General features: G+C 45.8%; 1 protein-coding gene across 2 annotated transcripts in view; it reads right to left on the bottom strand.

Moving 5' to 3' along the window:
• The window catches only part of LOC105907592 (lysine-specific demethylase 2B), a 29,038-nt gene extending 14,524 nt beyond the window's left edge, over positions 1-14,514 (bottom strand). For both annotated transcript variants that reach the window (XM_031578301.2, XM_031578302.2), the window contains exons 1-12: positions 14,142-14,514; positions 13,440-13,584; positions 13,126-13,204; positions 12,971-13,017; positions 10,951-11,129; positions 10,357-10,463; positions 8,188-8,281; positions 7,107-7,260; positions 6,756-6,871; positions 4,804-4,942; positions 3,662-4,077; positions 2,795-2,881 (exon numbers count right to left, since the gene is read on the bottom strand). In XM_031578301.2, coding sequence (XP_031434161.1) covers positions 2,795-2,881; positions 3,662-4,077; positions 4,804-4,942; positions 6,756-6,871; positions 7,107-7,260; positions 8,188-8,281; positions 10,357-10,463; positions 10,951-11,129; positions 12,971-13,017; positions 13,126-13,204; positions 13,440-13,584; positions 14,142-14,174 — 1,596 coding nt within the window. In that variant the 5' untranslated portion in view covers positions 14,175-14,514. The remainder of the gene's footprint in view (positions 1-2,794; positions 2,882-3,661; positions 4,078-4,803; positions 4,943-6,755; positions 6,872-7,106; positions 7,261-8,187; positions 8,282-10,356; positions 10,464-10,950; positions 11,130-12,970; positions 13,018-13,125; positions 13,205-13,439; positions 13,585-14,141) is intronic.
• Positions 14,515-14,920: the final 406 nt, after the last annotated feature.

Here is a 14,920-nt window from a genome sequence, read left to right as displayed (position 1 = left end):
TCTTTTTTTTTACAGTGTTAGCAGATTTCTCTCTTTTTACCAAGGCCAGCAGTTTTGTTGCTCTGTTCAACAGGGCTAGCAATCATCTCTTACTCTCTTGGACATATAGCAGGCATCTAACAGGGATAGCAACTTTCTGTTTCAGTCTGTCTCTCTCTAATATCTAATAGGGCTAGCTGCTCTCTCTCTCTCTCTTTCTCTCTCTACATGTTCTGGAACAACTGATAGCTGCCCTGAGGCCAGACGCTGTGAGAGCTTCTGAGTGCCGTTTGACTGGAAGAAGTCACTCACCCACTCATCCACACACCCACTCACATTTGAACTGTTAGAACTGCACTCAACCTACCTCTCAATGCTATCTACCACAACAGAGCCATGAAGAAGAACAAGACAGACACACAACAGCACACATCCACACATATCTCACACCCATATCCTTCCCTGTTCTGTCCTGTCCTGTGCCTGCATTGAGTTTGTAAGTCCTGCGTGAGGTCAGTCAGATTTGACTGTTGTGAGTTTGTAAGTCCTGCGTGAGGTCAGTCAGGTAGATTTGACTGTTGTGAGTTTGTAAGTCCTGCTGTGTGGCTGCCTGCTGGCCGAATTTGGGACCAGTGTCGGTGTTGCTCACCTGCTGCTCAGCATCAGACTCGTAATCCTCATCATCAGCACTCAGCGACATGGCCATGACTCTCCCTCTCCTTCTCGACTCTCTCCCTCTCTTTCTCTCTCTCTCTCCCGTGCGCTCAGAGTCCACGCTGCTCACAGAAAACTGACATGGCTGAAGCCGAGACTCAGATGGACCTCCTCTCCCCTCCTTTCCTTCTCCCCCCTCCTCTCCTTCCCCTGCTAGCCCCACCTTCCACTCGCATTCTGCTGTCCTCACAAGCAGAGGCCCCGCCCAGCACCCTCATACAAGCAACCAGGAGGCAGGAACAAGAAACAGGGCAACCAATAGGAACACTGTATGCAGATGAGCATCATAAATATGTAGAAGGCACAGCGTTTCTGTCCAGTGACGGAGTCTGTGCATATTGATGAGGCAGTGTGAGCTGGTCAGTGTGTTGGTGTGTGTGTGTGTGTGGGGGGCAGATGGCTCAGGATTAGAAAAGACACAATAAGGCTTCAGATGGAGCAGCTGGCTTTTAAATGGGCCAGACACCCTCCCAACCCCACAGGGGGGGTCAGTGTGCAGACAATTGTCTCACAACAGCAATGAAGCACCAGAAACATGATTGACTGGATTAATATATATGTTTGTTTGTCATTTTGTTATTTTATGGTTGTTGTTGTTGTTGTTGATGATTAGGGGGAGTCAATGTGATATGGCTCTGGTTTTAGCTCTCAGTTCCAGTGAAATGGCAAGAGTCTTCCAAAAAACTGCCTGCCAGGGTACACAGGAAATGACATCACGCCCTGCTGCCCACGAGCCAGCCGACACTCCCACTGTTCTAACTGTCACTTCCCACCATGAGCTCATCCCTTTCAACAAAGCACACACTGTACCCTGTCCACACATCTCATTCATACACAAACACACACACACAACAAACACCTCACTCTACACACACACACCGTACCCTGCCAACACACACACCCACTGATCACACAACGGACACACTCTCAGTACAAATGATACAGTCCTCACACACACATTATTCACAGCCTACTCATTTAACCAATACATCAGCACTTGCTTGCTCTCACACCTGTGGACCATGTCAGAAGAATGGCAGTGAGATAGCCTGGATACCACACCGAACTTAGCCCCGCCCACACATTTTTTGGTTGGGAAGTTCGGTCTGGCATTACTCCATTGAGGAGAAATTATCTGCGGACAGATATTGGCCGTACCAATCAAATTATTAAGGCGGGCTTTATACGATGATGGACAGATGATCAACAGTAACGTAACCAACCACGTCACCAACACACGAGTTGAATTCGTTTTCAACAAACATGGCTGCCGCTGGAGAGCTGAAATTTATAGATTCGAGTCCATTTAGACATTGACAGTGCATTCATTTTGAAAGAGGAACAGAGAAACGCGATTAAGGCATTTGTCAATCGAAAAGATGTTTTTGCCTTCCTTCCTACGGGATCCGGTAAAAGTGTAATGTATCAGCTGCCCCTGGTCACATACTACGTTGTTCTGATTGGTTGTAGGTAACCAATTGAGCGAAGAGGCATTTTTTCTCCTGGTTCGGTTGAAACACGCCCCATAATCACAGCCCAATGGAGCGATATCAGACTCATATTCTGACTAGAATTATGAGTATGACATCGTCAGGCTAGCAGTGAGAGATCAGGCCCTAAAACACTTTGAGATCCGAAGCATATAGGTGACACTGCAATATGGGTGTGCTGCTTCATACAATTCTCAGAGCTAACAGCGAGTGGACAGGGGCCAGCACTGATGTCCCACCTCAACTGTTGTCCCACCTGAACTAATGTCCAACACTGATAGCTCACCTTAACGGATGTCCAACACTAAGGTCTCACCTTAACTGATGTCCAACAATAAAGTCTCACCTGAATTCAATTCAGCTTTATTCTTTTATATTCTAATAACAATTGACAATGTCTAAAGGCACTTTACACAGCCCAAGGCCTGAACTCCCAAGAGCAAGCACCTAGGCGATGCTGGAAAAGGAAAATCTCCCTTTTAACAGAAAAAAGCCTTTGCTGATGTCTAACATTGACATCTCACCTTAACCGATGTCCAACACTAAGGTCCGACATCAACTGATGTCCGATCCTGACATCTTACCTTAACTCATGTCCAATAAGGCCTTACCTTAACTGTAGTCTTTGGCCAGCTCACAACTGGAACACCAGAGATGGCCATCTTGGGGTCATCTGTTGCATGCTCCTTCAACACAACCTGAGGACGAAATCTGGAGTGAGAAAACACTCACCTGACATGGCTAAGTGGGTATGTGAGTGTGTGACAAGTTATGTCCGTGTACGTGCACATATGGGAGAGAGTGTGTGTGTGTGTGTGTGTGTGTGTGTGTGTGTGTGTGTGTGTGTGTGTGTGTGTCTGTTTATGAGTGAGACTGGTATGAGAAAACATGCTGTCCTATCCTAGACACAAACACACTCTCTAACAAAGACTATTTTATTAGCAAGAGCATGAGATGCGTGATGCACCCCTAGTGCCCCCTCTTCCCTTAACACAGTTCCACACCAACAATGGAAGGACATATAATTCCATGCCAAATATAACTTACATCAAAGAGGCCATTGTAGGCATATGTAACAGGAAACATTTTAAGGGGAAATGGGACAACTGAGTCATCCATCTCTCCTATACTAATCACGTCATCTGAACAAACCTTCAGATTTCAGAACGTGTGTGGGGAGGGGGTCGTGTATTCATAGGTTGTTGTGCTCTTCAACGATGAACAGCAATGCAATTATATGATCAGAGATTCAGTGTCCCTAAGAGCACAATTATCCTCTGATTTTAGAAGTCATCGGCCTACCCTCTGATTTTAAAAGTGATTGGTTTACCCTCTGATTTTAGAAGTTATTGGTCTACCCTCTGATTTTAGAATGTATCGGTCTGTCCTCTGATTTTAGAAGTCATTGGTTTACCCTCTGATTTTAAAGGTCATTGGTCTACCCTCTGATTTTAAAGGTCATTGGTCTGCCCCCTGACCTTAATGTGCTCGAGCAGGGTGTGTGGGTCCTTGATGCAGTCCGGCACGCAACGCTTGTTGTCGGGTAGTGCCTCCAGCTTCTCCACCAGCGCCTGCAGGCCCTGCAGCTCAAACTCCGTCAGGTGGGTCCACCGGGAGCCGACCTCTGACCTTGGAGATCCACAGGGGGTTCTGGGGATCTCTGATGGGTGGGTGGAACCATCATCGGAGTCATTGGCAGGGGCTTGCTTCTGGGGGGGTGTGGTGGCATTGCTGAGGGGCATTGCAGAGGTGGGCATCTGGGCGTCCTGTGGGGAGCAGGGGTTGTCACTGGCTAGACAGGCGCTCCTGCCCTGGGTATCACCCGAGTCCTCATCCAGGACGTCCAGCCTGGGGTCAGTGGCAGGGCTCTCTGTGCTCTGCTTGGACTCCGTCTCTGAGAGAGAGAGAGGCAGAGAGATGGAGAGAGGGGGAGAGAGAGAGAGAGAGAGAGAGAGAGACATCTCACATCAAAGAAAGAAAGAACACAAGCCTCAGAGCCATTCAGCCACTGTTCTGCTGATTGGGGGGGGGGGGGGGGCAGCATCTCTGCATCTCCTACCTCAGAGGGCATTGGGGGCCCTCTCCTGCACATACCCTCCCTGTAAGGGGTAGTGAATCTGAAGACAATGGGAGGAAGAGGAAACCCTTCCAGCTAAATCTTTCTACCCATTAGCATAGCTGATAGCGTAGTCTACAGATAGAGGGGCTTCTAGGGACTACCCAGGTGAAGAGGGAAACCTGTCGTAGCTGCTGTAACTCAGCAGTTAGTGTGGCCGCTAGTCTAATAGCCAGGTGAAAAAGGAAGCCTTTACTACCTGCACCAAAGTCCAAATACCAAATAAACAGAACATCAGTTATGCCGTTTCCAACACTGTAATAGGCCCCTTTATCATTCAGGGCAGCAGTTCCAGCAATTCCAAATCCGCCCTGTTTAGCTTTGCGGATTGCCCCCCTGATTCCCCAGTCATTTTCCCATCAGTGATTTGTCTCCTCCCTTATAACGTCTCCGCCTGTACCCAACTCACATGTTAGCATAGCTGCTAGTGTAGTCTCTGGGCAGAAAGTCTATTAAGGGTTACCCAGCTGTAGAGGGAAACCTCTCCTATCTGCTCGAACTCACCTGTTAGCGTAGCCGCTACTGTAGTGTCTAGGCGGAAGTGCGGGCTGAGGTGGGTGCGTCGAGTGAGGCAGTGGACGTAGCGCTCTAGAACATACCAGCACATCTCATAGAAGAATGGATAGCGGAACTTGGAGCGGACCTGGGGCCAGTGGAAAGAAGAGATATAAATCAGGTCAAATTTAAATAACAAATAGTTTCTTTAGGGCAAAAACAGAATGTGACAGAGAGCATACACAGCAGTATTATAGGGCTATTTCTGGGGCTGGCCTCTCCTTTTTCCCCATGGTCAACTGGGTCTGCATCCCATCATTCAACACAGCTGGCAGTATTTTTAAATCCCAAATGACAAAATGATTAAGATGTTTTCCCAGGGTTGAGTCTCTCTCTCTCTCTCTCTCAAACATACACACACACTCAAAGTCGTGGCATAGATTTTCATCCCCCTGGACTAGATCATTCAAAAGTGGTCTCTCTCCGTCTCTCACTCACACACACACACACACACACACACACACACACACACACACACACACACACACACACACACACACACACACACAGGTCTAGTGTTTGATTGACCTCAGAGCTGAAGAATGCAGGCATCTGAGAGAGATAACCTCACTGACTCGAAGAGGACCCACTTTCTCTTCCATAGTTTCATATTCACAGGGTGAGCGATTCAGGGAGACAGCTACAGTCATAATAATAGCCACAGTCTTAAACACATGCAGAGACCAACATTTGGGTCATATAGGCAAACAGACTTATCTGGAGTCAGAGAACTGAAAAATACTCAAAAAGCACTATTTATATAAGAACTATTTTAAAAGCTCTCTTAAAACATGCATGGGAGGGCTAATCTTCGGTCTCAAATCCCTCTTAACACAATCTTCCATGCTTATTCAAACTATGTGAATTCTGCAAATTTGCCCACAGTTTGTGCATCCGCACCATACCATCTTAATGAGCCAGTACGATGGAACTATGGAGTAAGACTACTGATGGTGGTCACTCACCCTAGGCCTGTTCTCGTACCCTTAGACGAGTCTGACCCTAGACCTGGGCTCACATACGTGACTAGTGATAGGGGGTATACGAGCCTGACCCTAGACCTGGTCTCATATATGTGACTAGTTAGGGGGTATATGAGTCTGTCTCTAGACCTGGTCTCATATATGTGACTAGTTAGGGGGTATATGAGTCTGTCTCTATACCTGGGCTCACATACGTGACTAGTGATAGGGGGTATACGAGCCTGACCCTAGACCTGGTCTCATATATGTGACTAGTTAGGGGGTATATGAGTCTGTCTCTAGACCTGGTCTCATATATGTGACTAGTTAGGGGGTATACGAGTCTGTCTCTAGACCTGGTCTCATATATGTGACTAGTTAGGGGGTATATGAGTCTGTCTCTAGACCTGGTCTCATATATGTGACTAGTTAGGGGGTATATGAGTCTGTCTCTATACCTGGGCTCACATACGTGACTAGTGATAGGGGGTATACGAGCCTGACCCTAGACCTGGTCTCATATACTATGTGACTAGTGATAGGGGGTATATGAGTCTGTCTCTAGACCTGGTCTCATATATGTGACTAGTTAGGGGGTATATGAGTCTGTCTCTAGACCTGGTCTCATATATGTGACTAGTTAGGGGGTATATGAGTCTGTCTCTAGACCTGGTCTCATATATGTGACTAGTTAGGGGGTATACGAGTCTGTCTCTAGACCTGGTCTCATATATGTGACTAGTTAGGGGGTATATGAGTCTGTCTCTAGACCTGGTCTCATATATGTGACTAGTTAGGGGGTATACGAGTCTGTCTCTAGACCTGGTCCCATGACTAGTACATGACTAGTGATAGTGAGTCTGACCCTGGTCCTGTTGTCATGTGTGTGACGAATGACAGTGGGCTTATATCTCATATATCTAGAGTTGTTGGTCTTACCTTGGTCCTATTCTCAATCTCATGGATGCTGAGCTGCATAGGAATGTTAAAGCTGTGGAGAATGTTCCCACCAAATACCAATGTGTCCTCAGGGGTGTAGACAGCGTGGATCCAGCCTGGAAACACACACAATCCAGGTTTGTTCCTTTACAGGAATGCTTCAAGTTTATGTCACTAACAACCACTGTAGAACACGGAATTAACTCAGGCAACTCCCCCTGGTGGGGGATCCAGGGTATGTCATTTGACCATCTTCTCAGTGTCTTGGAGAGGGGTGGGGAATTACCTGTGAATGTGTGTGTGTATGTGTGTGTGTGTGTGTGTGTGTGTGTGTCTGTGTGTGTGTGTCACCTGAGGGGATAAAAAAGGTGTAGCCCTGCTTTAGCTCCACCCTCTGGCAGCCGTCGGCACGGTCGCCTAAGAAGAAGTCACTCTGTTTGCCCGACAGCACCCAGTCCTCATACACGGCCAGGTTATGAGGGGTGGGGGGTACCAGCCAGAAGATCTGAGGGGGGAGGAGAGAGAGAGAGAGAGAGAGAGAGAGGGGTGGAACTCAGGGGGAATCAGATGTGACCAGAAGCACACCTGAACTGCTTGACCAACACCTGACTGATCATTTTGGAAACAGACTCGTCACACCACACTAATCACCAAGGAAACCAACACAAACTCATCAGAGCAGATTCATCACCAAGGAAACAAACACAAACTCATCACAGCAGATTCATCACCATGCAAACAAACACAGACTCATCACACCAGACTAATTCATGGGTACCATGTGACGCGAGTCCACACACACACACATCCATCCCACCTGACTGATCACCATGGAAACATCATTTCCTCAACTCCCCCTATGGGCCTTGTCTCCATCCTCTCTCTCGTCTTTCTGACTGATGAGGCACAGTAAGGGCTTTAGACATGCGCCCCATTGGACACCAGGGTAAACACAGAAGCATCTTAAACTAACAGGCTCAAGCCTCTGTGCTTTGCTGTGGTAGTTTCCACAGGGGTCAGATATGGCAGCCATATAATATTAGCGCCATTTGATTGGCATGTTGGTCTCAGCTTTGCTTTTCTTCTCCTTGTTAGCTCCCAATTTACCTTTTTGAGTGAGCATTATTTGATACAGTCTCACACTTGCACGCGCGCACACACACACAGCCTGTTCACTATGTAGAGGGTAGGGGGGCTGATATGTGCTGTACCTTTATCAATTATTTAAGCATATACTAAATCTGACTGAATTTGGACAGTGTGAAGAACTGTATCTGATGCATCTTCCACCATAAGGTCACCGTATTCTTCCCTATGCTAAGGTAATACTTCATACAGTATGTCATATAACTAAAACACACACACACACGATCTGCAGTACATTCTGACCAGTACTGTGTAGCATCATGTCATGACATGTTGCAGGCCTCACCTTGCCTCCTTTGAAGACGTGGTACCACACTGACGTCCCTCCGAAGTCGATGTGGAAGTCGGTGAAACAGCCCTTCACACTCATTAAGCAGTACCTGCAACACAAGAGGCATCACAGCTCAGGCAAGGACATCAGCAAACACAGAGAGCCCTTCAACATCAGCAGTCAGCTCTGTTATTGGGCATCAGTTTAGAATTATTATCACGGGCTTATGATGGTGAAATGCTTATCATGTACTGTTTCTCTAGATAGTAGCATCTGCTAAATTCATTATTCCAAGTTTAACTGACACTGTAAAGCACTAACCACTACCGGGCAATTTCTCAAGACACCTCAGAACAGGATGTCCAAATGTGCTCAGATTATCATCATGGAAATCATTTGCAAAGATTTGCCCTGGTTTGCAAAGAAATCTGATGAAATCACATTTTTAGACTAGACGTAAAGAAGGTCGTGTTTTGACTTGCAGAGCGGACTTGGGACACTTTGGAAACCCACTGAGCTCCGCCTGCTGCACCAGTGCCAGACCACAGTGAGGAGGACAAAGAAAAGTCACTGAAACTGGACACCCACGCTGTTTCAATAACGGCTGCAATCAGGAAAACAGCGATCAATGAATAAGTAATGACTGCCATCACTTTGTTACTGGATATAAAAACATGACCCGCATGCTTTTAGGAGGAGATGCACACAGAGGCATTTACAGAGCTCTTAAAGGAGAGTCATGGGACAGCTGAAGATGCCTAAATACTACTGCCAAAAGCACACACACACATCTCCCTTTTCAATAAGCACACTCGTGTTAGCAAACAGATCGACACACACCCACATCCACAGACTCGTTGAATATCACCTATGAAATTCAAACCATACAGATTCATTGAACATCACTTAGAATTATGATACATCACCTCTGATAAATAATGCAGACTCACGGTGCTAATGCTAACACACTCGGCAAACCTCCACTGAGAGAACATCACCACTTGTTGCAGGAACTGCACTAGGCTGCTTGGACACGCTGGTGCTGCTGCTGCTGAGTCCTTCAGTGACTCTCAAGTTTCAGGTATGCTATGCTCATGGTTATGAACCGATTATTGATAACAACTAATGAGACATACATGCGCAAGTGCACACACACAAACACACACGCACACTCACGCACTTGAGAAGAGTCTCAGGAAGGCCGAGGTGACATGATTCCATCTACCTGTAAGCCAGATAAGTCACCTCTCACTTCACTACTGTTCACGTCAAATCAGACACGGAGGCCTAAATACACACCCTCTCCCTCCATACAAACATACAGGACCATACCCACTAAAAACACTCATCACAGACCTAACGGGCATCCATATTCACACCAGACATGACACAGTGATGTCCCTCTGTACCCACTCACCCACAACAGCAGGAGGAAGCGTCCAGCCACTAGCCCCCCTCGTCCCATGCTACCGACCAGCTGACTGACCACAGAAAACTTCACTGACTACACTTTGCTTTCTCACTACCACCTCTCTATGTTGAGCTGCAATCAGGGCCGGGGAAGGGAGACGTGGAGAAACGGAAATCCTTTTGATTGGCTGTTTGATTGGCTCTGACTGCCTGAGATGATTTATCTCGCTGTCATTTGATTGACTGAGCTTATTCCATGAGTCTCATGCTGCAGTCTTTCATCGCCCGCTTATCTGGGTGCCTGGCAACCTCCTGAAGCTGTCATTCGGGAGCTGTGTGTGTGTGTGGGTGTGGGTGTGTGTGTGTGTGTGTGTGTGTGTGTGTGTGTGTGTGTGTGTGTGTGTGAGTGTGTGTGTGTGTATGTGTGTGTATGTGTGTGTGCGCGTGTGTGTGCGTGTGTGTGTGATATGTATATACCTGTATGCTAAATACACTCCATATTTTTCTGTTGGAAGTGCATGCATCATCCACAACATCAAACCATATCAAATGTAATAAATAGGTCGTGCACACAAAATCTATGTATGCAGCCTGGAAAGGCAAGGATCCTTTGCAAAGTTTAGCATTAGCGTAGCTGTGTGTTACATGCTCATTAACAATGTATCAGAAATCTCATAAGGAGTAGGATTCAGATAGGTCTCAGCCACCAGTCAAACAGTTGACACCCTCCACTGCCACCCCCACCCTTCCCAACGTGTACTGAGGAGCTCTTACTTCTGGACTTTGGGGTATTTCATCTCAGTGATGATGTTCGTAGACTCCATCTGCTGTTTCTTCAGGTGAGGAGGCCACATGCTATCTACCCAGTCCACGAGATCAACCTAAGGCACACACACACACACACACACACACACACACACACACACACACACACACACACACACACACACACAAACAAACACACAAACACACGTCACGGACATGGTGTGTGCGTGTCATAGATTTACCATACTACACTTTAATGTAAATTCTGTATTCCTTCTTAGAACTCAGACCCTGTGCTCTTCTCCCTCCACCCCACCCCCATGTCTACCCATCTTTACTCCTCTGGCTGCACCTCCCTATCACATCCCCACTCATTTCCACACCACTGAACTCCTCTCTCTTTTCTGTTCTCCTCTCCTCTAGGGTAATCACCATCCCCACCCCTTCACTCTTACAGAAAGTTACTCCTCTAAACGTACTCTCCCCACTTCTTCTCTCATCTCTTCCTCCCTCGCTCACCCTCCCCCTCCCTTCCTCTCTCTTTTTCCCCTCTTTCATCTCCCCTTCCTCATCTCTCCTCCCATCTCTCCTCCTCCTCCTCACCACTGTGGGTCGTTTGATAAGGTTCTCCAGCTTGGTGTGGCTGAACTCCAGGCTAATGACGTTGAAGAGTTTGTCTCGCTCCTCCTCTGGCATCTCATAGTAGCGCACAAACTGAGCCATGCTCATCTCGGTCCCCTTCTGAGTGCTCACGTCCATCACATCCAGAGCACGCCGACTGCCTACAGGTGAACACACACACACACACACACACACACACACACACACATTGAGACAGATACACAGTAGCTGCTCAGTAAACACATAAGAAAACTTCTAGTACACAACACCAGAGGGCAGCATGACAATATCCAAGCCCCAGCCCAAGTAACGTGCTCACATCACCAGTGCTTAGCCTACACTCAGAGCAGCCAGAGCTGAATCAAAACCTTGAAGCAGAGGGTCTCAGTTTGCCCAGCAGACAGCCTCACAAGCCAAGCAACCAAGTGTACTCTGATTTTAACTGTACAGTCTGAGAAACACTTCAAAACACAAAATATAACTTGGAAGAATTTAACTTATTGTTTATTGTTTTTTTGTTTTTTTAATATCTCATTGTATGGATCTTTTTAGATTTCTGAATTAGATGGAGCCCCAAGTGGAGGCACAGACATCACTGATCATCATGATCCAGCACCAGGAAACAGAGTACACGTTCTCATCCTACAACAGGCATCTCTGCCTAGATATCAGTCAATTCATTCCAGCTCCAGCAAACCTGTAAAATAACCTGGGGTTTCCACTTGAGATAAAAACTTTTATCTGACATCATTACTAATATCTAAATCTCAATTTAGAGACAGGGTGCACCATTACTGGCCATGGGTAGCTTTTAGTGCAGGGGAACATGACAGTGTGGGCTACAGAAACTAATCAGAGTCCCCGCAGGAAATGAGAGGGCGACATGTGACACACTTCCTGTGAAACTTTCCTGTTGTCTGTGTGTGGGAGGATAAGTGAGCGCATTTTTCTTCAGACAATAACAAATAACAAACAACAATAGATCATGCACGAAAGCCATGGTTCACACCATGATAAAAATTAAACGCTAACAGAAAAGGAATTTTACAGGCTCATAAATCTGAGTGATTGCATTCAGAAAGCATTTTTTCCTCTTCTGAAATGAGGTGGGCAACAGATAAAATTCCCCACACCTACAGACGATTTATGGCATCACAGCTGCTTTCATGTATGTGTTACTAATGATAACCAGACTGCCCCTCTGTTCTCATCACTGCTTCCTCTCAGTCCACCCACATCACATATGAGGCCATCATCAATTCCTCTCCTAATCTAATCATCTGGATGAAAATGTTCACTATTTAAACATTTTATTACTGATGACAAACCATCTTCTGTGTGTGCGCGCGTGTGTGTGTGTGTGTGTGTGTGTGTGTGTGTGTGTGTGTGTGTGTGTGTGTGTGTGTGTGTGTGTGTGTGTGTGTGTGTGTGTGATACATTTGGGCCCGCATATCTCCGTCATGGTCGCAGGTCACACAACTGCATTCCACATGGTCTGGACCAACATGCCTTCTGTCAGTGCTGTGGTTTGCAGTAGACATCTTGACCCCATGACCTATGCTCCGTTCACTAGCAGAGTCATACTGGTGTTCATCCACTCATAATATGTAGGCCGGTAGAAAACCGTTACAGAGCATGTCAACTTCACTGTAGTATTACAGATCTTAGTGTGGTTCTATTGAAATCTGTCTTAGCACTTACATGTACCCTCACAGGCTCTGTAAACAGATGATTACAGAGCATATCTATGTCAAAGGCCCATATCTGTTGAGAGTTTAGCTGCTGTCTGAGATGTTCTCACCCTTCCATTAATGGAACAAACATGGAAGTTAATTTAACTGCACCTCTTATAGAGACAACCCAGACCTCTTTAAAATCATTCAGACCCATGTGTCTAAGCATGTATGCATCCTGTTAAGATTCACCAATAGATCCTAAAGAGATGTGTGGTTATTCAACAAAGGAAAGCATGGTGGCGAACAACGAAGAAATGTAAACTTACCGACCAAAGCTTTAATTTCACTGACAGTAAAGTCTGGATCAGGCATTCTGTATAGAGGGGGTAAAGTAATTTGATAGAGACAATATTCAGATACAAGCAATGTTCCATTATTGCATTTGACACTGTATGTGTGGCAGGTAGGCCTACTTTCTTACCTGATGCCTAGTCCATCTTTGACTTCAAAAATTAAGGGTGTTCTGAGTGCTTCTCGTTGAACATATTCATAGGTAAAATCTACAAAACACCATGCAAATTGTTTTTAAAACAGAATAAGAGCTGACAAAGCAATTTAACTGAATGCTGTTTTTGTGAATTTGTAGGCTACTCTTAAGAACGTTACACATTCCATTCAATTTGGAATCAAACAGGGATTTGGTCTACCGACATCACACTTGAAAACATGATTTTGCTCAAGACTAGGACCCAAACCAAACCCTAGGATCCAAATCACAGAGCATGTACAGGCTACCTTTTCCATCCATGCGTTGTACAAAGTTGGAATTGTACGACTTGCTCTCAAGTTTTTCTTCCAAGCTGAAACCTCTGACATTCGCAATTTCCTCCACATCGGAGAAATCCTCATTCTCGTCATACATTCTCCGGCAGATGGAGCGCTGTGGACGGACAAAAGTGATGGTGAGGTTGTTTAAATTAAACAGTTTACCTCACAGTTCTGCGACTTTTTGTGTTTGAACACAGCGCAGGGGGGCTGAATTAATTACCATACTATATTATCAGCTTGCACCAGCTGTCCAATTTTGCAGGTGCAGTTCTTTGACAAATGTGATTTCACATGCTCATTTTCATCACAGAGAAATACTGTCATATCCTTAATTAGGCTACTGTCAAAAACGACGTCGATATTTTACCAATCATCAGCGTATTACAGTTAAAGATGAAGGTCATATCACAATATTGCAGCTAGGGCAGGTCAGATTAGACCAATACTGCCAGTAGCATTAAGCTGGTAAACATCATCGCCGTGTAGGCTATCGTTGGCACTACAGTGCAAAGCATAACATTCCCAAACAAATAGCGCGAGGAGTGAAGTCCTCGAACAACAAACAAATGGTGCACAGTATGTTATAAAGGAATCTGGTACCAACAATACAGATTTACCCTACACAATGTGTTGTTCAAATGCTATCAATAAAAGGGCGAAGCTACACACCAGTTTGCGTCCTCTGTCTGCGCACGCTTCCATGTCTCGGCCCGTTGCGTTCAGACCTTCACTTGGTCAAAATGCCACATTTAAAGTTGCCAGCAGTTTGCTTTCCGAATCAAAACTAAGGGGAACCATTTTCGTGTACTGGCAGATGACGTCACGGCCCAGAATCAAAACATTGTTGTTTAACGTAGTGCGTCATGTTTATTCACAAATTCAACCCCAAAACCAGTCGCACTTCGCGCCATCAGCGGTATGAAATGTCACGCTGGGGACATTTCCCCGAGTAAACGTTTTTTTTAAACCGATATATTGTCTTGTTTTTCCCTCTCCTTGTGTCACGAGTCTGCAGCGTCCTGCACGCACGCGCTGATGCTTGTGTGATGGTTGATCACAGATGGGCTAAAGACGCTTTACTCTTAAAGTGACGCTTATGACATATAATTTAAACGTTACATATTACATGGTACACACAGCATACTGACATATCTAGGCAACTAAGTGATGCAGCTGTTTTATTCCTTTTATGACACAAATGGTTCAGTCTTTTTTAGGTGGTAAAATTATTATGTCCATTAGGCTATAACATTTCATGAACAAGTTTGCTGTTGTAGATTGACTCGACACGTGAATTCAGCCCTTGTCAGAAAAATGGTAAGACACAGAAATCTTTAAAAAATCGTGGGAAACTTCAGCTTATGCTTACGTTCTATGATGACTTTAAGTGTGTCTATCGTGCATGATTTATAATGGGCAGTTGTATTCACTCTGTAATGGTACATTCG

This window comes from Clupea harengus, chromosome 12 (genome assembly GCF_900700415.2).
Source record: "Clupea harengus chromosome 12, Ch_v2.0.2, whole genome shotgun sequence".
Classification (NCBI taxonomy): domain Eukaryota; kingdom Metazoa; phylum Chordata; class Actinopteri; order Clupeiformes; family Clupeidae; genus Clupea; species Clupea harengus.
Note: the sequence above shows the minus strand (reverse complement) of the source record. Positions and strands in the feature narration are given on the sequence as shown.